General features: G+C 36.6%; 3 protein-coding genes across 4 annotated transcripts in view; 1 reads left to right on the top strand and 2 right to left on the bottom strand.

Annotated features, from left to right (window-relative positions):
* Nucleotides 1-12,698, top strand: part of LOC106180599 (gamma-tubulin complex component 6-like) — a 35,254-nt gene extending 22,556 nt beyond the window's left edge. For both annotated transcript variants that reach the window (XM_087014857.1, XM_087014856.1), the window contains exons 30-31: nucleotides 10,014-10,213; nucleotides 10,451-12,698. In XM_087014857.1, the coding sequence (XP_086870983.1) occupies nucleotides 10,014-10,213; nucleotides 10,451-10,566 (316 nt within the window). In that variant the 3' untranslated portion in view covers nucleotides 10,567-12,698. The remainder of the gene's footprint in view (nucleotides 1-10,013; nucleotides 10,214-10,450) is intronic.
* Nucleotides 1,622-8,988, bottom strand: LOC106180600 (amino acid transporter heavy chain SLC3A1-like). The gene is made up of 13 exons (XM_087014859.1): nucleotides 8,958-8,988; nucleotides 8,038-8,284; nucleotides 7,569-7,696; nucleotides 7,250-7,429; nucleotides 6,635-6,795; nucleotides 5,944-6,069; nucleotides 5,385-5,504; nucleotides 4,971-5,086; nucleotides 4,407-4,608; nucleotides 3,877-4,041; nucleotides 3,297-3,437; nucleotides 2,850-3,001; nucleotides 1,622-2,424 (listed from the first exon to the last, which is right to left on the bottom strand). The coding sequence occupies exons 2-13, from the start codon at nucleotides 8,256-8,258 to the stop codon at nucleotides 2,190-2,192; spliced, it is 1,947 nt and encodes a 648-aa protein (XP_086870985.1). The 5' UTR covers nucleotides 8,259-8,284; nucleotides 8,958-8,988; the 3' UTR covers nucleotides 1,622-2,189.
* Nucleotides 12,499-22,277, bottom strand: LOC106162089 (clotting factor C). Its single transcript, XM_013539220.2, has 14 exons — nucleotides 22,098-22,277; nucleotides 21,589-21,751; nucleotides 19,954-20,129; nucleotides 18,708-18,857; nucleotides 18,311-18,488; nucleotides 17,862-17,960; nucleotides 17,306-17,412; nucleotides 16,492-16,576; nucleotides 15,970-16,199; nucleotides 15,163-15,330; nucleotides 14,622-14,740; nucleotides 13,745-14,027; nucleotides 13,242-13,352; nucleotides 12,499-13,071 (listed from the first exon to the last, which is right to left on the bottom strand). The coding sequence occupies exons 2-14, from the start codon at nucleotides 21,741-21,743 to the stop codon at nucleotides 12,941-12,943; spliced, it is 1,992 nt and encodes a 663-aa protein (XP_013394674.2). The 5' UTR covers nucleotides 21,744-21,751; nucleotides 22,098-22,277; the 3' UTR covers nucleotides 12,499-12,940.
* Between the last annotated feature and the right edge of the window lie 27 nt (nucleotides 22,278-22,304).

Genomic DNA, 22,304 nt, shown 5'->3' with positions numbered 1-22,304 from the left:
ATTGACCTTTGACCTACTTTTCACCATGAACTGAACTTTGCAAAATTTGCTTCCCTTTTATCTCCAAAACTGGCAGAGATAGGTCCATAGTTACTATTGAAGTTGAATAGGAAGTCATATACTGGCAATCTAAATGTGACCTTAAAATTGACCTTTGACCTACTTTACACCATGAACTGAATTTTGCAAATTTTGCTTTCCTTTTATCTCCAAAACTGGCTGAGATAGGTCCGTAGTTACTATTGAACTTGAATAGGAAGTCATATACTGGCAATCTAAGTGTGACCTTAAAATTGACCTTTGACCTACTTTTCACCATAAACTGAAATTTGCAAATTTTGCTTCCCTTTTATCTCAAAAACTGGCAGAGATAGGTCCATAGTTACTATTGAACTTGAATAGGAAGTCATATACTGGCAATCTAAATGTGACCTTAAAATTGACCTTTGACCTACTTTTCACCATGAACTGAACTTTGCAAACTTTTCTTCCCTTTTATCTCCAAAACTGGCAGAGATAGGTCCATAGTTACTAATGAACTTGAAAAGGAAGTCATATACTGGCAATCTAAATGTGACCTTAAAATTGACCTTTGACCTACTTTACACCATGAACTGAATTTTGCAAATTTTGCTTTCCTTTTATCTCCAAAACTGGCTGAGATAGGTCCTTAGTTACTATTGAACTTGAATAGGAAGTCATATACTGGCAATCTAAATGTGACCTCAAAATTGACCTTTGACCTACTTTTCACCATAAAATGAATTTTGCAAATTTTGCTTCCCTTTTATCTCCAAAACTGGCAGAGATAGGTCCATAGTTACTATTGAACTTGAATAGGAAGTCATATACTGGCAATCTAAATGTGACCTTGAAATTGACCTTTGACCTACTTTTCACCATGAACTGAACTTTGCAAATTTTGCTTCCCTTTTATCTCCAAAACTGGCAGAGATAGGTCCATAGTTACTATTGAACTTGAATAGGAAGTCATATACTGGCAATCTAAATGTGACCTTGACATTGACCTTTGACCTACTTTTCACCATGAACTGAATTTTGCAAATTTTGCTTCCCTTTTATCTCCAAAACTGGCTGAGATAGGTCCATAGTTACTATTGAAGTTGAATAGGAAGTCCTATACTGGCAATCTAAGTGTGACCTTGAAATTGACCTTTGACCTACTTTTTATCATGAACTGAACTCTGCTAATTTCTTTCTCTTTTAACTTCAAACTTGACAGAGATAGGTCCATAGTTACTCTTGAACTTGAATAGGAAGTCATATACTGGCAATTTACCGTGACCTTGAAATTGACCCTTGACCTACCTTACGAAGAACTTAAATTTGATTGTACCATATATATTTTTTGCAATAGTTTAAAAATTCTTGTTGATTGCATTTTTACAGCTTGTCAAGCACAAAACTGGTGGCTGTGTCCCTTATTTTGTGTATGTTGGGGTCTATACGAATGCGCTTGCTCCAGCTGGTGGTACAATATTCGGAGGCGGTATCGCCTCTCTGATCCTCTAGTTTTGCAGGCAGACAAAAGGAGCTCGAAAGAAAAAATGAACCAAAATGCTTTAAATAATTCTATTTATTTATTTATTTTTCCAACTGATAAAAAATGTGATGAATAACATTCAACTGTGCCTCTTTGATGAAAATTAAGCATATGTAGATTTGACTCAGTTCAGTTTGAACAATACCATTAACATATTTTCAAATGTTTAATCCTTGCATGGCCTTAAACTGATCTGAATGACCTCAGAAAAAATGATCAAACTTTGTTTCACAGTTTAATTCATATATATTCCACAATATGATTCCTCATTGCCTTATAATTGTGATTTTAGTTGTAGATTGGAACTTAAGACAGGGTAACTGATAGACACTCCAGAATCCGGAGAGATCAAATGATTCTGAAAATGATAACTAAAATGCCTCTTCTAATACTTTTTAACTTTTCACTTGCTTTTTCTCCAATTTTTTAACAAATGGTCAAATGTAGTGAAGCAAAAACAAGATTTGATCTGACTTCGGTGCCTCATACAGTTGAAACTCTATCAATCAGTTTATATCTAAGATTCATCCTTGTACCAAATTTCAACTGGCCTCAGCCAATCAGGTTATATTTAAGATTCATTCTTGTGCCATATTTCAACTGGACTCAACCAATCAGTTTATATCTAAGATTCATCCTTGTGCCATATTTCAACTGGAGAATATTTCCACTTGAGCACAATTCCTTGTCCCGTTTTCAACAGCACAGAATCGGGAACTATGCTGTTTCCCACGATCAGGGATGGGTCCATGTTGAGGCGGGTTGTCTCGGCGATGTCCGCCTCCGCAGTTTGGATATAAGACGTCAGGTCTAAAGTGTGGGTTGTGTTGGTTGAGCTGAGGTTGATGACCACCATATAACTAGAAAACAAAAATTGACATCTGATACGAGTTATGCTTGACAGGGTTTTAAAGTACAGATTATAATGAAATGAGTTTTGTGATGTTAGTAAACACAATATAACTAAAATGCTGAAGTCAGCATATTGGATACACCATACAAAATAGTTTACAGACAACTCAGTATAAGATATGAATTGGTGTTAAGGTCCCAAAGCCAGATATAAATCTTTGTTTCTTGGCCGATGATAGAAAGTGCAGTCATTTGGTTCTGGAGGCAGGGAGTGGAACTTACAGAGGTTGTATTGACACCTGCAGGCAAATTAACGTACAGAAAAGACTTTTCATTCCTGTCAGAGGAATTCCTAGTATTTCTTCTTTTACTACTTAACAGAGAAATATTCATGTCATCAATTTTTTATGGTTTATGTTGGTACCATACTTACTTAGTCTCCCCTGGCCAGTCCTTCACATATGAAAAGATATCATCATCCACAATGGCATATTTCATGTTACCATGTAGGAACGTTGGTTCTTGTCGTAGCTTGGCTAAAGACTTGTACAGGTTTAGAGATGAGTCCTTGTCTTGTTCTTGTGCCTGAAGCATTATGATAAGCTATTATTCATAAGTAATCATTATATGATAGTATATGATAAATTTGTAAAAAGATGGAAATTATTTTTTAAAAAAAAGGATGATGAGGTTAATTGACACTTCACTCAGCTGCAAGTAGCACACTTAAACTATGATTAGGTGTCCAAGGTTGAAGCACTAGTTGATAAAGGTTATTTTATTAATTCATTTTTTACTTTTAAATTATGAATATTATTTATTCATAATTATTATTGTTTTAAGAAGATCTGGGAAAAACTACATGATTTTTTTAACTTACCTGTACATTCACACCAGCTAGGTAATCTTGGTTGACAGGAAGCCAGGGACATCTCTGGGAGACATAATTCCCCGTACAGTTAGAGAAACCTGCCAAACTGGCATTACTCCACTGCATGGGAGAACGCTCTGGGTCCCTGCCCTAAATAACAACAAAAAAGAAATAGCTAAACTTCTGGAAAAGTTTCTTTCTTTTAGAGTAAAAAGCCTCATATTTAACTTATAAATTGCCCAAATGTTTGATTACATGTTTTATAATAGTACCTAATGTTGATCTACTTTCCGTATAGTCTAAAAGAAGGATATGTCTTTGTGGCAATTTAGAATGTCCTATTCAGATTGTCCTGGCTCAACAGGCAGAATGCATTTTTCCACTTTAAATTTAAAAAAATATGAATAACATTTTATTTCTTTGAAATATTAATTAATGACTGTGTGATTTTTAAAATTGTGATGCACTTTGCAAGATTCAGTCACAAAAAAATATTAAAAAAAATATATATAGATAGTTACAAAAAGTGATCATATGTATATTTGTGTCCACACTTACAGTACACCCTGTATAACCTGTGATAACATACCCAGGGATCTTGTGGTGGTGTGGGTTGTGCTATGTCATTCATACCAATCTCTTCCCCATAGTAAGTAGTGGGAGTGCCAGGGAGAAGTAGCAGTAACATATTTATTGCATTCACAAACTGTGCGTCCATCTTGGTCAAGATCCTTGGGTAGTCGTGATTACCAACCTGGAGGAGGGGTCAGAATTATTGACACTTTCTGTAGCAAAGTGAACTAAAAGTGGTTTTAATGAAGATAACACTTGAACTGTTTAGATAGCAAGAAATATCATGATAGAGTTTGCATGACTAGTAACTTTGCAATTAAGAAAATTTTCAAAAAAATCTTTTGTGCCTCACTACATGAGTACCATTAAACTAGCTTATGGTCCAGACCATCCGAAATGTTTTTGAATTGTAAAATGTTCAAAAATTAAGAAGAATATTAAATCCAGGACTTTGAGACCTGCTTAGCAGTGCCATAGGTAATAAAAAGGAGTTAACTAAATTATTCTGATCAAAACCACAGCCAATGTTATAAAGACTTTGCCTACCAGAAAATTAGGCCATCTTCCTAGGGGCATATTGGACAGCCAGTCTTCTACCACATCCTTCACACAAGTTCCCCCACAGTTTCTGTTCAACTTTTGTAGAAGTCCAAAATTGTGGGGCATATCAGCACCGTCACGGCCATACAAGCCATAGTACTTCATTTGGTCCTCTTCTGATGCATCTGTCACGTCAGCCATAAGGAGCCTTAATGGAGAAAGTCATAAATTATTTTGTTACTCTGCATTAAACACTCTCAGGTTATTTTTATCGAATTCCACTCTCATAATATTATTAGTAATGCCAGAGACATAATGTTGTACAATTGGTGATAAGGTTTCAGTTATCTCTGAGACTTGGGGTAGAAACTGAAGGTTGTTATTATTGTAAGCCATAAAACTTACAGTGCCATTTTTATAAATTTTTGCCAAACGACATAACTTTTATTTACAAAAGTCATTTTTTTCATTTGAATGAGTCAGACAGAGGAATATTCTTAGCCCCAGTCTAATACAAGTCCAATATCTGACCCTCGAGATAAAACACAATATTTTAAATATTTTTCTTACTTATAAACTCCATCCTTTTCTGTTTGACGGTCCAAAAGAGCCCGCCATTTTGCCAATATGTCAAAGGTGGCTGGCTGAGAGATCGTGAAGTTGTGGTAGAAATTTTGGTAGTCGACCTAAAAGTAAACCAACACAATGATGGTGTTGGTTAGCTTGTCTAGGTCTGAGTTAAGGTCAAAATTACATGCAAAGAAAAGGCTCAAAAAGCTTAAATGCCCAGTTGAAGAAATAAAGCAGAGGTCACTACTAGTATATGCTTAGAAAAATAATTATGACTTTTCAAACAATGAGTTGTTTTTACCGAGAACTTTTGAACTTTGTCCAATGCCTGTAGCATCATTTTTTGCACTGCCCAAAGAATTGAAGTTACAGTTTCACTTAATGTGAAATAAAGGCCATGTGAAGGTTGCTTACCGGATTCTTGGAGCTGTCAATGATGGGTTCATCTCGCCACAGGTAGTCTTCAAACAGGTGAGATGTGGCACTTACACGGAAACCATCCACCCCAAGGTCCATCCAGTATTGTAGAATATTCTGTAGATGAGTATAGACAATTTGAAAGTCTTAAAATGAATTTTCTTGAGGTAGCATGCAGCATGGTTCAATTGCATAACAGCCTTTGTCATCTGACACCACCCCACCCTTGTATCCAAATGTTAGCTTAGACCCAACTGGTGAATATTCATTATTAGGCCAGATAAATTTGTTACTTGTCAAGTTATTACCAAGACTAAAACTTACAGATCAGCAAATCAAAAACTAATTTGCATACAAAGTGAATGGAGGTATGAGCAAGCACACATTCCTTTTATCCAAATGGCTCAAATCACACCATTCAGATTAGCATAAACCTTTTTATCTGTGGCCATGATAGCACTTTAGGAGAGTAATTATTTGGGCCAAAATTATTGGATGTATAGGGAGATCAAGAGAAACAGACAATCAGATATTGTCTTCACTTTAAAACTCTCACCTCCAGTTCTTCTTGGACATAAGGGTTCATTAGATTCAGATCTGGTTGCTCTTTCAGGTACTGGTGAAGATAGCACTGCTTTCTGACACTGTCATATGTCCAACTACTGTTTCCAAACACTGAAACCTGAATGAATAATAACATAATAATTTATATGTTAAGTTTTTTTATTGAAAGGTACAGTGCAAACTTATTTATGACCACAGGACAGTAACAAAACAAAAACATTGAAGTTCATATTAAGTTTATAAAAAATGTTTGCCGATCTCGTATTTTATCTTATTCCCAGTTAGTATGGACTAGTATCTGATTATTATTTTACCCAGTTGGTAGGATAGTCTCTGACTATTATTTTACCCACTTGGTAGAATAGTCTGTGACTCTTATTTAACCCATTAGGTAGGATGGTCCCTGACTATTATTTTACCCAGTTGGTAGGATAGTCTCTGGCTATTATTTTACCCAGTTGGTAGGATAGTCTCTGGCTATTATTTTACCCAGTTGGTAGGATAGTTTCTGGCTATTATTTTACCCAGTTGGTAGGATAGTCTTTGTCTACCATCTTACCCAGTTGGTAGGACAGTCTGTATTATCTTACCCAGTTGGTAGGACAGTCTGTATTATCTTACCCAGTTGGTAGGACAGTCTGTATTATCTTACCCGGTTGGTAGGATAGTCTGTATTATCTTACCCAGTTGGTAGGGTAGTCCCTGTATGTGTCATTCCCACAGTCTCTCCAGACATAGTAACTGTAGTAGTGGTCACTGGGGTCAGTGGCATGGCGGCTGTTGTTAAACCAAGGGTGCTGGTCACTGGTATGGTTGGGGATGAAGTCCAGTATCAGGTGGAGACCTAAAAGACCACATCATACTAGAAGTTAAAGATAAAATGATAGGCACACTTTATTGGTAGTGTATGCATTAGTTCTAGTGTCTTATCGAAAAAAAATTTTTTTTAATGATGAAAAGATATAAATTTCCAAAGTTTCATGTGGCGTTTTCTTAATAAAAAGTACATGTTGGTTAAAAATTAGTTCTGTGTGTTGAACCTGATCAGGGTTTATCAGTAAGGCTAACATAAGGATACAATACACAAATATTCCAAAATATATATATTAAGATTAGTTCCAAGTATTTCACAAAATGTGAAAATATTTAGTCCAGCATTTGATCGTAAAAACAGTCAACCAAAAGCATGACATCAGTTCAAATATATTTCCATTATTTTATGTTACATATTGTATTTATTTTGAAAAAAATGAAAAATTTTCCGATGGTCTGCAGCTTGGTTAAAACTTAATCCTTGCCTGTTTCTTTCATTTTTGCTGTCAGACTCTTCATATCATCCAGTGTACCAAACACGGGATCTATATCCTTGAAATCAGACACATCATAGCCAAAGTCCTTCATAGGGCTCTTATAGACGGAGCCCATCCACACAGCACCAACGCCAAGGTCTTTGATATAGTCCAGACGGGACTCGATACCTGCCAAATACATTAAAGATTTTTTAAATGAACAGTATAATTTGTCATAGCTATATACATGTACACCACATTTTAGGACTAAAAGTTTTGACTGATTTAGGACCCATAGCCATTTTGTGAAACTCATTTTCCTGCCTACCATTCAAATCTCCTTTGCCATCAGCATTAGAGTCCTGGAAGCTACGAGGAAAGATCTGGTAGACGATGGACTTCTGCCACCATTCCAACTGGGGAGTGGCTGGGCAACGTGGGTACACAACACTGACACTGAGGGTGAAATAGAAGGTTTAAGCATTTCCATTTGACAGCGTGAACATAATTGCTGAACTATGATGCTTGTACTGAGTATAATAATAGCTGACACTTAGGCCCCATTCAGAATAGGGGATTTACTAGTCCAGGGATCAAATATGGCCTACCAACTTGAATACTTCCCCAAGAGATATCTATTCAGTGTCTATCAGCAGATTGGATGGCAAGCTTTTTTAGTGGGTCGCCATATTTGACCCTCAGACTAGATAGTCCTTTATTCTGAATGGGGCCTTAAATGCTTATTAATTCAATAAAACCAAGCTTTTTAAAGTAAGAGCAAAATGTCTTTTTCTCACCCAATGATGGTGCCAAGTATCCCCAACCAGCCCAGTATATAAACACTCAGAATGGCCGTTCTCAAGTGGCGCCACAATGGGGCCTGAGAGAATCGTAGCAACGTGTCCTTGTCCATCCCAGCGTATGGCTGGTCGCTGAACACCTTCACCTTCACGTCCGAATTGGACACGTCATTCTGGTCAGTGGTGCCATAATTGGATACAGTGTAGGAGGACGACATTGTGGTACTGGCTGCGATGCAGGCTGCTAGAAAGTTAAAGTTGAATTTTATTTATTATTGAGTTAAGGATAGTATTACTATTATGATGTTTAATGGCATTTGCTGGCAAACTGGAGTTCAGCAATCTCAATCTGATCTGTTATAGATCTGATCTGAAATTAAAGCTTTGAAATGTCCAAACAAGATTTCCCCTAATAATTAAACTGTTGTATAATGATTCCCAAGTGTATTTCTATGGTATATAGCACCCCTAATACAGAGCACATTTTACTGATTACACTGTTTATTAGCATATTACATGCAATATAAATATTTATGTGATTTGTTTAAGGATATTTTTAGGTACTTATGTACTTTCACATTGCATAACACTCAAACATAATCATTGAATAAATACTTGCATTGATAGATAATAGTGTGCAAAAGCTGAAAGTGTGAGGAATGTTACCTTTTTTAGACAGTTAGGAATCTTGTTGAGTGAGACTGCACTCTTACAACTTACCTAAAGTCTACTTCTCATTACTGTTACCTCCCCCCGAGATAACCCTCTTTCATTGAATTGCTTATATATTAAAAACGAAAAAACTTCAGCAATTTTTGCACTATGATGAGACTGTGGTTGGTTAAGTTGATTGCAATACCTCATCTAGGTGTATATTTCCTGGCGATCCCTGCCCTATATCACCCTATGCAGCTTACCTGTGAAGTGTTTCCCTTGCCAGGTACCTCCCTACTGATAAGCGACCTGATGAAATGTTGACTTAAGTAGGAGACACATTGTACATGTCTGGTTTACACTGGAGAAAATGGATCAAATAATGTGGACACAGGAATATTGTGGTCGACAACTTGTTGACAGTTTGGTTTAGGCAGCTTTTGAAACAGTTCACAGTTGTGTTTTGGTCAGATTTTGGTGTCTATGAGAATTTTTTAAACCAAACAATTTTTTCATTCATTGATTAAGAGTAGAATTGGCTTGATTTAAAAATTGTAACACAGTTAATTTTATTTGATCCATTTTTTCCAGTTGTGTGTTCTTGGCTTGGTTCCTTTTTATGTGTCACAAAATGAAACAAATGACTATTCTGTACCAAGAAATGCTATCAGCTTAATTGATTGCTCTGTTTTGCTTTCAAACAAGTTTTGATTGTACTGAATTCACAACTTTGCTCTAGGTCTCTCCCCTTGCCGAGATAGGCACACTGTGAGAGCAATGAACAGACAAACTGTTCAAATGATGTATGCACAGGCATGATAAGAATATGGAGGTTGCATTCCAGACTGTGTGACCAGAATACATTTATACATGAAGTCTGGAATTATGTGATGAATGATTAACAAGAGAATTTTCCCTAACATTATTTAAAATAATAGTTTTTCTGGGAGCTTTCATTTTACTTGTTTATGCATTTGTGACCTGGGTGGTTATAATCTGTGTGCAGAATATTAACTAAAATATGGAAAGACTGTAAAGACAGTATTAAGAACCGGGCATCATGGAGTACAGTGTAACCAATGGATTCTACAACAATCCCTGCAGTCTGCTTTTCTTCATCTTTAATTTAAAATGAATCACTGAATACAAGAGACATTAAGTCCTCATTTTGTGACAATTTTGTTTTATCCATTATTTTATGTCTATTTTTAAATTTATTTTCATATTTTTATTTATTTATTTATTTATTTATTTATTTATTTATTTATTTATTGAGATATTACTGAGATACAGTATTTTCTGTTATTTTACATATTCAGATGCTTGTTAACAACTAAGGCAAAACCAGTCATGAAGATTATACAAGACATCTTTTGCCTCATTCTGAAGTTTCGTACCCAGTTAGTGTCATATCCATGGCAACGTGACCCGGAAAGTGGCTCCCTCTACCACCCTGCACAAAGTCACATGGTGCACAGTTACGAACAGTTCAAGGAGTTCTCTACTTTCCTCTTCAAAGGTTGGTGTGAAAAAATGCTCCAGATTTTAGCTGTTTTGTGTGTATTTGTTTACAACTTTAAAACAAAGTTTAATTTTTGTCTAACTTTTTAAAGATTCACCATATTGTTTAAACTATATCGGTTTTGCTGTATTATTTTAGCAAGCTTGACCTACCTTATTTGTATTCTGTCATCTTTTGGATTGTTTCTGTGAAATGTCTTTTCCTGATCTGTTTTATTTCTTTTTTTTTTTTAAGTTGTAAACAAGCTGGCATTGCGTGGGTACCAACAACATCTACAGGAGCTGCTTTTAAGGTTAAACTTCAACAACTACTATAAAGGAGATGGACAGTCTTCACTACCCAGAACATGATTCAGTTGTCTTTATTTATTTATTTATTTATTTATTTATTTATTTATTTATTCAAAATAAAACAATTCAAATTAGGTTGGCCATTCAAAAACATTATTCAGCAGGAACCAATTCTGACAAAACGTAGATGCAAAAACTGCCTTCAAGATTGGACGCTCAGAAGAATGCAGCTTTTTTCTTTTTTTGTATAATTGAATTAAAACAACATGATATATTAAAATTAAATAAAGTCTGGAATGACAAGACGCATATTCAGTAGGAACCAGTATTAATATACCTATTGTAAAGTAGGGAGAAATAGAAATTGATAACCTAAAGGGATAATAACTCTTCATTTTGGCAAAAAAAATGAATTTTCCCACACTTACCAGTGGTTAATGAATCCATTTTTACATTCAAAGTTAGTCCCTGGTTTTTTTCTAAAAAGTTTGGTTTTATGTTAAAATCTCCTAAGAGATTATAACAGAGTATAGCCTTAAATGGAGGTCACGTGGTCTGAAGACAAGCTCAGATATTATCAGAATAATAGCTATAACTGCTGTTTTTGTCATAAAACAGAATATATTATAATTCTGTGAGTTATTCTCAATGTTTTTATTGTGAAATATAGACCTCATACGAAGAGTTATTATCCCTTTAACTATTAAGCAAGCAAGTTCAAGTGCAAGAAGATTGAGTGAAAAGTTTTCTGATTTTTTGTATTAGTTCTCTCTCTGTCTTTTAATGAGTAACTGGAATGTATGATATCTTTATTTCCAGGTTTTAGAAAAAAAAGTAATTTAGTAAAAGCATAGAAGTAGTTCTCTACTTCTATGGTAAAAGCAATATGTTGCACCATGAAATACTTGTGCCCATAAGCTATGCTGGAATGTTAAAGAAGAATTGTAAAAATTGCTGATACTTGAGTTATTGAATAAATTTTAATTTATTCAACAAAAAACTAAAACTATAAGGAAAAAAACGAAGAAAATTCCCTTTATGATATACAGTAAAAATAATTTATTTACATACAATACAATCTGCTCTACCAGTAGAAATCAGTTGTCTGTTACTAGAGAGGAGCACTAGTAGTTCCTCTCTACTTGAATTGCTTGGATTTCTGGTACTGTTATCTTGGGTTCAGAAGGTCTAATTAGACCGCATTCACAACGATTTGAGCCAGGCTTTACAAATCCTGAGACTAAATATGGCGGACGTACATGAAAGGAAAACCGCCTAATCTTTTAATAGTCTCTCCGCCTCTCACACGCCTCCCCACACGTCGTCCCTGCGGGGTACAGTCATCGACTCCGTTCGCCATGCTGAAGCTACCTGAGAAATATTAAGTGCGCATGCTCATCAATTAAACTCTAGGTGAAGAAAGCATGGCGGCTGGAGGTGATCGAATGAAAAAAGCTCTTCTGTTCTATTATCTTTCAAAACAGAGACGAAAAAGATATGAATTGGCCCATAGATCAGCATTGAATCGGCTATCTACGGAGATAATGTCACCAGAGATATTCACAGAGATATTCATGGAGATACCCAGCCCCAGTAGACGGAGGAGGAGGGCAGAATTTTTGCGTATGCAGTCTCATCAAAGGGCGCAGTTCGTTCTGATGCTGATGTTTGTCTTGTTCCCTACGCCTGATCGAACTGGAAGGGGGGGTGTTTTCACGATTTTGATCCCGATTCATAGCTGCTCTACGGGCCAATTCATTCATTCAATTCATGGCGAACGGAGCCGAGATTTAATGACTGTACCCCTCAGGGACGACGTGTGGGGAGACGTGTGAGAGGCGGAGAGACTATTAAAAGATTAGGCGGTTTTTCTTTCATGTACGTCTGCCATATTTAGTCCCCAGGATTTGTAAAGCCTGGCTCAACTCGTTGTGAATGCGATCTTAGTTTCGGTATTTTACTTTCTGATTTAATTGGCTTCCCTATTTTCTAAAAAAAAGCCATAACAGGTCATATTAATATAACTTACTAATGGTAATATTAAGTCATAGAGCCTTTAATGCTATTTTGATATAAAATTCTCATGGCAATACAACAGAGATATTGGAAACCCGTTCCAATATGGCCAACAGCTTTGCCAGGATTCTTGTATGATGTAAGCAGTCTTTGTAATAAATTATTTGAATTGCTCATTGGGAAAGTATTCATTGTTTATTTTGAATTTGTATTGACATACAGTATAATCTTTACCATTGATTCATTTTTTTCTTTCTCTTTTTTTTTCTTATTAGATAAAACCAGTCTATTTACAATCTTTTACCAATATCACATCATGTATTCTTTTAGAATCATTTTTATTGAAATCATCCATTATGAATGAAAAGAAAACGTGAGTCGCATGTACGTGTTTTTCCCATCAAACGTATGCAACGCATCACATGATACTTTTCATCCAATCAATAAATCTGGAGACACGTGTGTAGCCGCCATATTGGTTTGCCTTCCCGCATCCGTCAGGACTGCCCCAACTGACTAAACCTTCCAAGTACCAACGAAGTGAATCGCCTGGGGAAAAAGTAGAGATATGTTAATGTTTGTGCAATTGAAATCTCAACATTTGGAAAGAAAAAGATAAAGCATCACGTACACATGTTACTATTTTTTTTCATTTTTTGAGAAACAAATTTAACTTTTTTAAGCTCTTGATAATACGAGTTTTTCACTTATTCACATACCTGTCCCAGACGGGAACACGTAGGGACCTCCTGAGTCTCCAGAGCAGGCGTCAAACTGTCCTTCTGCGTACCCTCCACAGAACATATAGCTGGTCACTGGCATGGCTAGATCTGGTGTGGCAAAATAGAACACGATTGTAATTATGCTTGTTGTTCACATACTGGCTACAACAAATATATACGAAATACAACTCGTGAATGAAGTTAATGAAATCATTTTTGTATTGACTGTGTTAAAAATACTATTAAGAAAGGATCTATTACTTATTGAGAAGGGCAATTTTAACCATGAGTTAAGATTGTTCTCATAATGGCGAAAGATGGTGACGTCTTTCTCTTGGAACTGCTCTCTGATACAATAGTTTGAATAAATGGAGAAAATTGAGATTAATACATGAACGCAAAAGTTTGGAACCACTAATAAAAACCCTTTTTTTCTTGAATTTTCACACCAACACATTATTTGTCCTTTATATTACGTCACGCAACGTCATTAAACATACCAGCATACGTCACGTAGCTCTCCTCACACACTTGGCTATCAACCACCGGGATGACTGCCTGCATTAACTCGTCGGAGTACAGCCCGTTCTCATTCTTCCCCCAACCCGTGACCACGCCCCTATTCCCCGCCTTCACCCGTGTGTCACTACTGACAACGTCAGTCATGCAAACAGGGCGGACCCGGTCAGTAAACACCGCCCCCGGGTCTGGAACGCGCATCAGAGCAATGTCTGCGTCAAGGGAGAGAGGTTCAAAGCTGGGATGAAGGTGGATTTCCTCAACCTGAAAAAAAAACGGGAAAATAAATGTCGGGCTCTGTGCGTTTTGAATTGATTTGTTTAAAGGGATAACAACAGTTTATTTTGACGAAAAATGGATTTTCCAGGGATAAACGAACAATTTTCCCAAACTAACCAATGGTTAATGATAATAATAATCTGTTCGTAATAATAATCTCTTAGAGATTATTACAGAGGTCACATGGTTCGATGGCAAGCACAGATTCCAGAATAATTTGGTGGTAAAATAGAATGTATTATATTTCTATGAGTTGTTCCCAATGTGTTTATCGTGAATAGCGGACCTCATACGAAGAGTTATCCCTTAAATCTAGAATGTATTAAGAATGTGCTCTCCCCCTTGTAGCATGAAGATGTTTTATAAATACCTTGCTCAAAAGATGTAAGCTTTACTATTTTTACACATATTCCACGGTGACAGGAAAGCAAACTTTTATTTCTTTACAAATATAGCACAATGCAGAGCCTATCGTATTGTACACTGTCGACTGGATTTATTCTCTTGAATTTCCAACCATGTGTTAAATAATTCTGTCCATTCTGGCATGCCACGCAAATATAAATAATACCAAATTACCTGGAATGTCTGCACGAACTCATCGTCTAAGCTGTCGTCTCGGTAATATTTCCCTAGCTTTATCCTGAACGAGGCTGTTGAGGCTACAAATGCCGTCCCTGGTTCCACGACACAGTGCCCTGCAATATGGATGGATGGAAGATATGAACAAGCTGCATGCGGCATTGCTTAACAATTACAACTTAGCACTTGGCTGTTGCCTTATTTATTTATTTATTTTTCATATTTTTTTTATTTTTTAATTATTTTTTAAATTTATTTATTTATTTTTGTCCACTGCCGTGAATGTATAACATTACTTTGTAAACACCAGTATGTGTGTTGAATACTTCATATAAAATTTAAGAACTATTTGAATGAAATTGTTGGAAAACATGAGCAATAGATTTTAAAAAAACATTGTTTTATCAAGAGGAAGGGGGCACGTCCACAGCAGCATAAGAAAGATCCCTGACAATTCCGTTCATCCGTTAGAACTGATGTAACTGAATTCAAATAGAAAGGCCAGTAGACAAATAACCAGGGATCGCCAACAACCTACCTGCCGTCACAATCCAGTTCTCGTTGAGAAGAACGCCTCCACAGATAAGAGCCATCCCCTTGTCAACGGTTTGCCTGTAGAGGGCGACCTGCCACGGCCATTGCCCAATTTCGGTGACGTTTCCGTTCGTAATGAATGGAAGTCTAGGAGCGTTTGATTTACCGCACACTGAAAATGACGAAAAGAAAGGTATGGCAATTAGCCTTGAATCATTGCCGGGGCTCTTTGAACCACTTTTGGAGTTTTTTTTTTTCGATCAAACTAATTAAATTACATTTACATTTTTGTCGCGCGCACTCTCTTCATTTTTTTTTCCAGGTTTAAAACTGTATCCTGGAACTTGTCTAGTTACTTGAATTTTAATGCAGCATGTTTTCTTGAATTCGTATCATATAAAAAAGCAGTATTGAATTAAGCTGTTCTAGCTGTTTTTTTTACTAAACCTACAAAATCTTGTGCTAGTGCACAACCTGGCTGTTCACCTAACTAATGCAATTGGCTGATTGGCTGTTAAACTACCTGGTACACGAGCTGATTGTCTGTTTACCTACCTGGTACACAAGCTGATTGGCTGTTTACCTACCTGGTACACAAGCTGATTGACTGTTAACCTACCTGGTACACGAGCTGATTGGCTGTTAACCTACCTGGTACACTAGCTGATTGGCTGTTAACCTACCTGGTACACAAGCTGATTGGCTGTTAACCTACCTGGTACACTAGGCGATTGGCTGTTTACCTACCTGGTACACGAACTGATTGGCTGTTAACCTACCTGGTACACAAGCTGAATGGTTGTTAACCTACCTGGTACACAAGCTGGTTGCCTATTCGTCCATCTACCATTCGACAGGCATACGCGTCTTTTGCCCCCTACGAGCTGGTAGTGCTTGGACTCGCAGGAGTACACCAGGGTGGTGTAAGGCTTGAAGTGCCCCTCTGGAACCTGGGAATCTGGGATCTCGATGGCGGGGGGAGGCGTGCTACTGCTTCTTGATACAAATCCTAGGCGGCTCCTTCCTCTTCCTCTCGCCAGTCTGAAAAAATGAGAATAGTTACAAAAACCTGATGTTATTAATTAAAACAAAAATAGTCATTAAAGGATGGTTTACATGACGACGAAGCAGTAGTCAATGTTTACAATATATCGAAAATTTAACTTAGAAAGATGTTTCATGCTTAACATAGATTGAAAAGTGTTTTGTATAAGAAATAGGAATAAATAGCCTCGTCGTTAACATCATTTTTCTGCTGAAATAAGCAATCTTAAACCGTTGCTTATAATATAAAGTGACTTACAAAAATGTACGTTTATCTACGAAGACTTACCTCCCGAATACGCTGTTAGCTGACCGGCCTACAGTAATTTGGCGTATGGCATTTTTGGGAAGACCAGGATCTTCGCAAGTCACGACTACGGAAAATAAAATTGAAATGATCAGACTGTGGTGATAAAAAAATGTATTTAAAATAGTACAAATTGTAAATGGCATGTCGTTAATATGCAGTGACATTATGTTTTTTTTCTTGGCGACTATTTTGATATATAGAGTATCTACGTTTAAAAAATCAGTTTATAAATAGAATAATAAAGATTTTCTTTAAATGCTTTACAGATAAAGATACGGTGGGCGAGATTTCGCGTCAAAAGTAAGCGGCTTTCACGACTGAAAACCTATATTATTTGTCTGTAAAATACCATGCGTAAAACATCCTTTGAATACAAAACATCGCGGCTTTTTTATTTCCTGAGTAACGACATTACAACTCAGGTAGGAAAATGAATTTATATCGTAATTCTTTAAAAACATTCACTGGAAACCACGTTAGGAGATAATGCTTGTTTAGAACTTACGAACAGAATGAAGTTAATATTTTGTGTCCAAAACTCCATCAAAACACGTCACCAGGAATCTTCGGTGCCTGTCATTTTAAGTAATTTGCGTAAAGTATAAACGGGGAACCAAAAGTTCGCAAACCAACCAAGCGCAGTGTACGGTTATTGCTCTAAGTTAAGGAATATCAAGCAACGCTTTTTCTCATATTTTGTAAATATCCATTAACGTCAAAGATACATATATCCTGTCGCAAAAAATATATTATCGTGGCTCAATCAAAATATTCAACTCCCGTTTCTACTTACATCGATTGCATCTCCCGCTGGTGGAGGACCAATTTCCGCTAGTACTGCATTCTACCACAAGGGCGGCGCCGTGTCGTGAGTAGCCGCTATCACACACAAATTCCACCCTGAAATGAAAAAGAGCCTCATAATTTTTAGTTTGATAAATGCAGCAATATCTAAACATGCCAAGGGGATCTTTCGACAAAAATTCCGGAAAATATCTTAGACTTCTTATGCATCCTCCCCATTCGACAGCCAGACTGTACAAGAGTAAAAGAAATGACCAGGCGTCCATTGTAAACCGCATTGAGAAGCATGCGGTAAATAAGAACTGAGCTTTACTTTCTTTTAATTTTGAATGTATGGCTTTTGTAAAGAACCGTTTACGTTTTCTTTTTTTTTTTTAATCCTTTTTTCCTCTTTCTTTTAAATTTCTTAATTTTCTTAATTTCTTTCTTCTTTTGTTTCCTTTAAACTTCAATTTCTTTCACGCTTTCTGTCTTTTTTCCTTTTTTAAATTTTGGGTTGCCTCTTTTGCTTTCTCCTTTTCTCCTCAATTTTTAATTGATCTTACCTCATCCCTGGTGTGTACTCCTCTCTAGCACTAGTGATTTTGATTTTACTGTTAGATGGCGCTGTAGGCGTAGGGCATGTCACACGGATCAACTCACAACTGCAAAGAAGAAACGATTTTAAGCTCAGAAAATGATTTTTTAAATTTAGATATGATTTTATTTTTATGTAGGTACTTTAATAGTACCGTGCACTGATTGTTCGCCTCTTTAACTCTTATGACGCTTGTATAATCGGCAAGGATTTAGGATCATTTAGGAAATACTGCATTTGTTTTTATCTCAATTCAGCCAGTACAAATCTTGTTAAACAAAGATACACTTATCCAATAATTTCAAAAATGCCCTATTGCTACTTAGGATAATTTATGTATATGTTATTGTAAATAGCACAAAAAAACATTGCATATAATCGTTAGAATGGGCGATTATCCAGTATATTTTTTCTTACTGTGGTTGCTGTCCGCTCCACACACCGTCGTTACAAGTGCGCTCTGAAGGACCAACTAATCGGTATCCTTGGAAACAGGTGTACGTAACCTTTGACCCCTGAGCCTGCGCAGTATTCGCTGACACCCGACCATTGGGAGGGTTGGGTAAAGCCGGACAAGTGATGGCGACGGTTGTTGCTAAATAAAAATTTTAAGTTTTTAACTTTCATACTGGTCTTGGACGTTTTAATGATTTTAAATAAAATTCAATTTAAAATGCAATAATAGCAATACCGTTCAATGCTAATTATTGTTCTCTCGTTCGCTCTTCGTATAATCTCTTTCACAATCTCTCTTTCTCTCTCTCTCTCTCTCTCTCATCCATCATACAAGCACGAATGAAGTTGTTCTATTTACCGATTGTAGTAGTAGAAGTAGAAGTAGTAGTAGGCCTAGTTGTTGTAGGAGGAGCGGAACCGATTTCACAGTGAATGCCAGTAAAACCATCTCTGCAGAAACAGCTGCCGTCAAAAGTATTACAGGTGCCCCCGTTCTGGCATTGACAAACTGAAAAGAAACAAAATAATCTTGAAAAACTTCACGCTTTGAGTATAGCATTGTTTTGAAAAACATCTTCTTGGTAGTTGACAAAATTGTGATCAAGTGACCTTGGGGGTTAGGAATTGAAAATTATTTTCAGGCATACAATACAAATAAAACGCTCCCTATGTCCATCATGATTTAGTGGGTTAAAATTGTGTTAAAGTCTGCACTACCTTCGAATCCTCATTTCTTATTTATCTAATTGTCTGCGTATTTATATATACATACAATATGTAAAATGAGCAGTATAGAGAGCTGTAAAATGTATCCGTTAGCACTTTTTTGCTCTATAAATAAATTATTATTATTATTATTATTATTATTATTATTTTAAAGAATTCTTTAAGGACGAAAAACTCCCATTTAAATCTTAACCGTGCGTAAGAATAAGTCTTTCCAGAAAATGCCACCCTGGGTTACTGAAAGGCTCATAAAACAACATTATGGCTGTAAACTTAAATAGCACGTTGCCTGAAATGTGATAACCTTAACTCATTTAACCTTGGCCTACTTTCGTACTTTATGTCCGGAAAACGGTTCTTTTGTTTTTCTTTTCAACCGTTTGTGTTTAGAAATGTCAACGAACATGGAAAAAGACGAGTGAGCTTTATCGGGAAACCCGGAAAGGGGAGCGTTCGGTTAAGCCCTTTTACACTGGAGGGCGTCCTTTCTGCGTCCTTCGTGGGACCATGAAACTTGCATCGCTGTGGTCGTAGAAAGGAGGCACAAGCATCGCTTTAGTTGCAGAATCAAAGCTCAATGATCGGCCAGTTGGGAAAAATCTTATAACGTTGTCCCAAAGTGTAGAACATAATGTTTCCGCAGCATTACGAATTTTAGACAGCTGAGCTCAATAGATTCAACAGTATTTAATGTGTACATTTTAAAGGTTTGTCTGCGTGCCATAAGCAAAATGACAAGTTTAATTGTTTCCTCATTTGTTTTTTAAAACTATTTTCTACTCTATTCCTTATTCTTTATCAATTGATTATCTGATTATTGTCGAAAAGTGTAATCAAAATTATCAAGCCTCGTGAGGGGGCGTGGCTAATCAACGTACCTCCCCTACACTCCGTAGTAGCGCCAAACCTTCCGGGGGGACAAGAGACACAGCTCTCTCCCTGATTGGGGCTACACGTGGCACAGAATTCTCTTTTCTGGCACTCCGCCTCGCTGCTAAAGCTATCCTTGTCACATATCTTGCAGTACGGTTTCCAACGGTAGAAATGCACACAACTGAAATGATAAAAGAAAAGTTTTTTTTAGTTTCTCGTAAAAGCCTATGTAGGTTATTGAAATGGAGATAATAACCCTACGTATATATGGTGCTGCAAAAATTCTCAATAGACGTTTTTTCATTTCGGAGCCATTCTTTGTTTGTTTTCCTCAAGTTGATTTTTCCATGAAGCCTAGCGGTAGGTCTGCTACTTCAGCTGGTCTGTGATTTTTTTCTTGTCATATTTTTGTCAACAACAATTGTCACGTAAATGAAGGAGTGGGTCCGTTTTTAAAAAGAATTGTTAATCGAAAGTGCACTCGTTCTCTTATCTTTCTCCTTTAAGTTTGTTTTCCTACTTCGTGTGCGTTTGCAATTGTTGTACGTATGTACTTCTTATGACTAAAAGCTTTCAACACAACCAATTATTTTTTGTTCTTTCCCCTGTTCTTTTTTTGATGTCATAAAGAAATAACGATGTCTGCGAAGTTAACTGAGAATAAAAGAAGACCTGTGTCATGTCTGCATATTTCACTTTGCGGTATACAAAGACTCATGTCTGGCAAAATGCAAGGAAATAGACAAAAATTACGATTGCTTGAGCATAATCATTTACGTGTTAAGTAAAAAGCGATGGATATGTAAGCCACAGGTCAATTTAGGAATAAGGAAAATGCATGTAATTTAAAGTTTTGCTGGAGATAAACGGTGTAAGTTCCTCGTTACCAATTAGGAACGTAAGTCGTGTAACTTTGCGGTTGGCCATAAAAAGACATTTCATAGCTTTGTATTTTAATTAATTTTTTTTTTGCCTTTTTTGCAATTGTCTTTCATTTATGTAAATTCTCGCAACTTATTATTTGTGTCGCCAATAAAATTTTTTTTTGCAGTATACCCAAACAGGATATTCAATAACTTAAGGAAAATTTGCATTACGTTAACTTTATCGAAATCCATGTACGAGGTGCATTTAGCATGAAGGTCTTAATACACTTAAGTTAAAAGGCGCGTGTCACTTCACAATCCAAGGTTTGTTACTGCGGATTTGTCAGTTTGCGAATTAAAACTGTAATATTTCGGACTTTTGGACCAAACTCGACATCAAATTGATTAACAGGCTACAAAAGTTTGTATACTATTTGATGACAATTGTAAATACGAAGTAAAGGAACAACTTCGATGAGTTACGGTGAATTTATGGATGACGCACTGGTCAATTGTCCGTGCGCACGCGCGCGTGCGCGTGTTTGCGTGTTGTCCGTGCAGTCCTCTCTATGTGTTTTGTGCGCGCGTGAATATGTGTGAAAGTGTGTATTTGTGGGGGTTTGTGTGTATGAGAGACAGAATAGATGAGAGAGAGAGAGAGAGAGAGAGAGAGAGAGAGAAAGTTCGTGAGTGTGTCCAGGTATGTGTTTACTCGACTACTTCAAAAACCCAGTTCAAAGTGGGGGCGAAGACAGCAATAAAACGGTGACTTACGCTTTGATATTCACTTGAATAGTTGCCCCGTTTTGGCCACAAGAGCAGGTTATGTGCTCGTCCGGGCAAACTCCTTCCAATCCAAACCCCACACTTGGTCCTATGGCTTGATACAAGTACAGCACAAATATCAAGACACCGCAGGCTTTCGGCATGTTGCGTTCTGGAGAGAATATGACAGAAAATTGACATGGGATGAAATTGTAGAAATACAAGAAAAACGGCTAATACATCTGTGATTCATGAATTTAAAGAAATGTGTTCAGTAGCACAGTACATGATGTATCGCAAAAAATAAAATAAATAAAGCCAACATGCATGATACAAAGATGTTTACGTAGACTTCGTTTGTATTCTCTTGCTCTCTCTCTCTCCTTTCTACCGTCTATCACCGATATTTAAGTTATAATCACTGAATAAACCGAGACAGTCAAAGTTTATAAAATTAGCATCTCTTTATAAATAACATGTATAGATGTAAGATGTAAAACTGTTTGAGATGAAAATACCTTTCGTGATATGTCAATTTTCCCCTTTCTCTTGTTTATTTCAGTTTAAATTTCTGTCTCCGTCTTGGTCCCGTTACTTACTGCCAGTTTCCGACAGCACGTTTGGTTTTTTTATGCCTTACAAGCGTAAATCCGCTTCAAGAAGATTAAACTCGCCTGTTTGACGTCGATTATTTTAACTGTAGCCTATATACTATACGACGCGGA

This window comes from Lingula anatina, chromosome 6, assembly GCF_051362555.1.
Source record: "Lingula anatina isolate TDL-2025a chromosome 6, LinAna3.0, whole genome shotgun sequence".
In the NCBI taxonomy this organism is placed as follows: Eukaryota; Metazoa; Brachiopoda; class Lingulata; order Lingulida; family Lingulidae; genus Lingula; species Lingula anatina.
The sequence above is the reverse complement of the archived record's forward strand: the minus strand, read 5'-3'. Positions and strand labels throughout refer to the sequence as shown.

What these genes read in the sequence shown, in the direction of transcription:
- LOC106180600 (XM_087014859.1), bottom strand. Translation starts at nt 8,258, where the DNA reads ATGTCGTCCTCCTACACTGTATCCAATTATGGCACCACTGACCAGAAT. An exon ending in TGGCAAAGGAGATTTGAATG is followed by an intron (nt 7,430 to 7,568) that starts GTAGGCAGGAAA and finishes TGTATTTGGCAG; the next exon opens with GTATCGAGTCCCGTCTGGAC. An exon ending in GACTGGCCAGGGGAGACTAA is followed by an intron (nt 2,425 to 2,849) that starts GTAAGTATGGTA and finishes TTTGTTTTCTAG; the next exon opens with TTATATGGTGGTCATCAACC.
- LOC106162089 (XM_013539220.2), bottom strand. Translation starts at nt 21,743, where the DNA reads ATGCCGAAAGCCTGCGGTGTCTTGATATTTGTGCTGTACTTGTATCAA. An exon ending in GAACTGGATTGTGACGGCAG is followed by an intron (nt 14,741 to 15,162) that starts GTAGGTTGTTGG and finishes TCCATATTGCAG; the next exon opens with GGCACTGTGTCGTGGAACCA. An exon ending in AGTTCGTGCAGACATTCCAG is followed by an intron (nt 14,028 to 14,621) that starts GTAATTTGGTAT and finishes TTTTTTTTTCAG; the next exon opens with GTTGAGGAAATCCACCTTCA.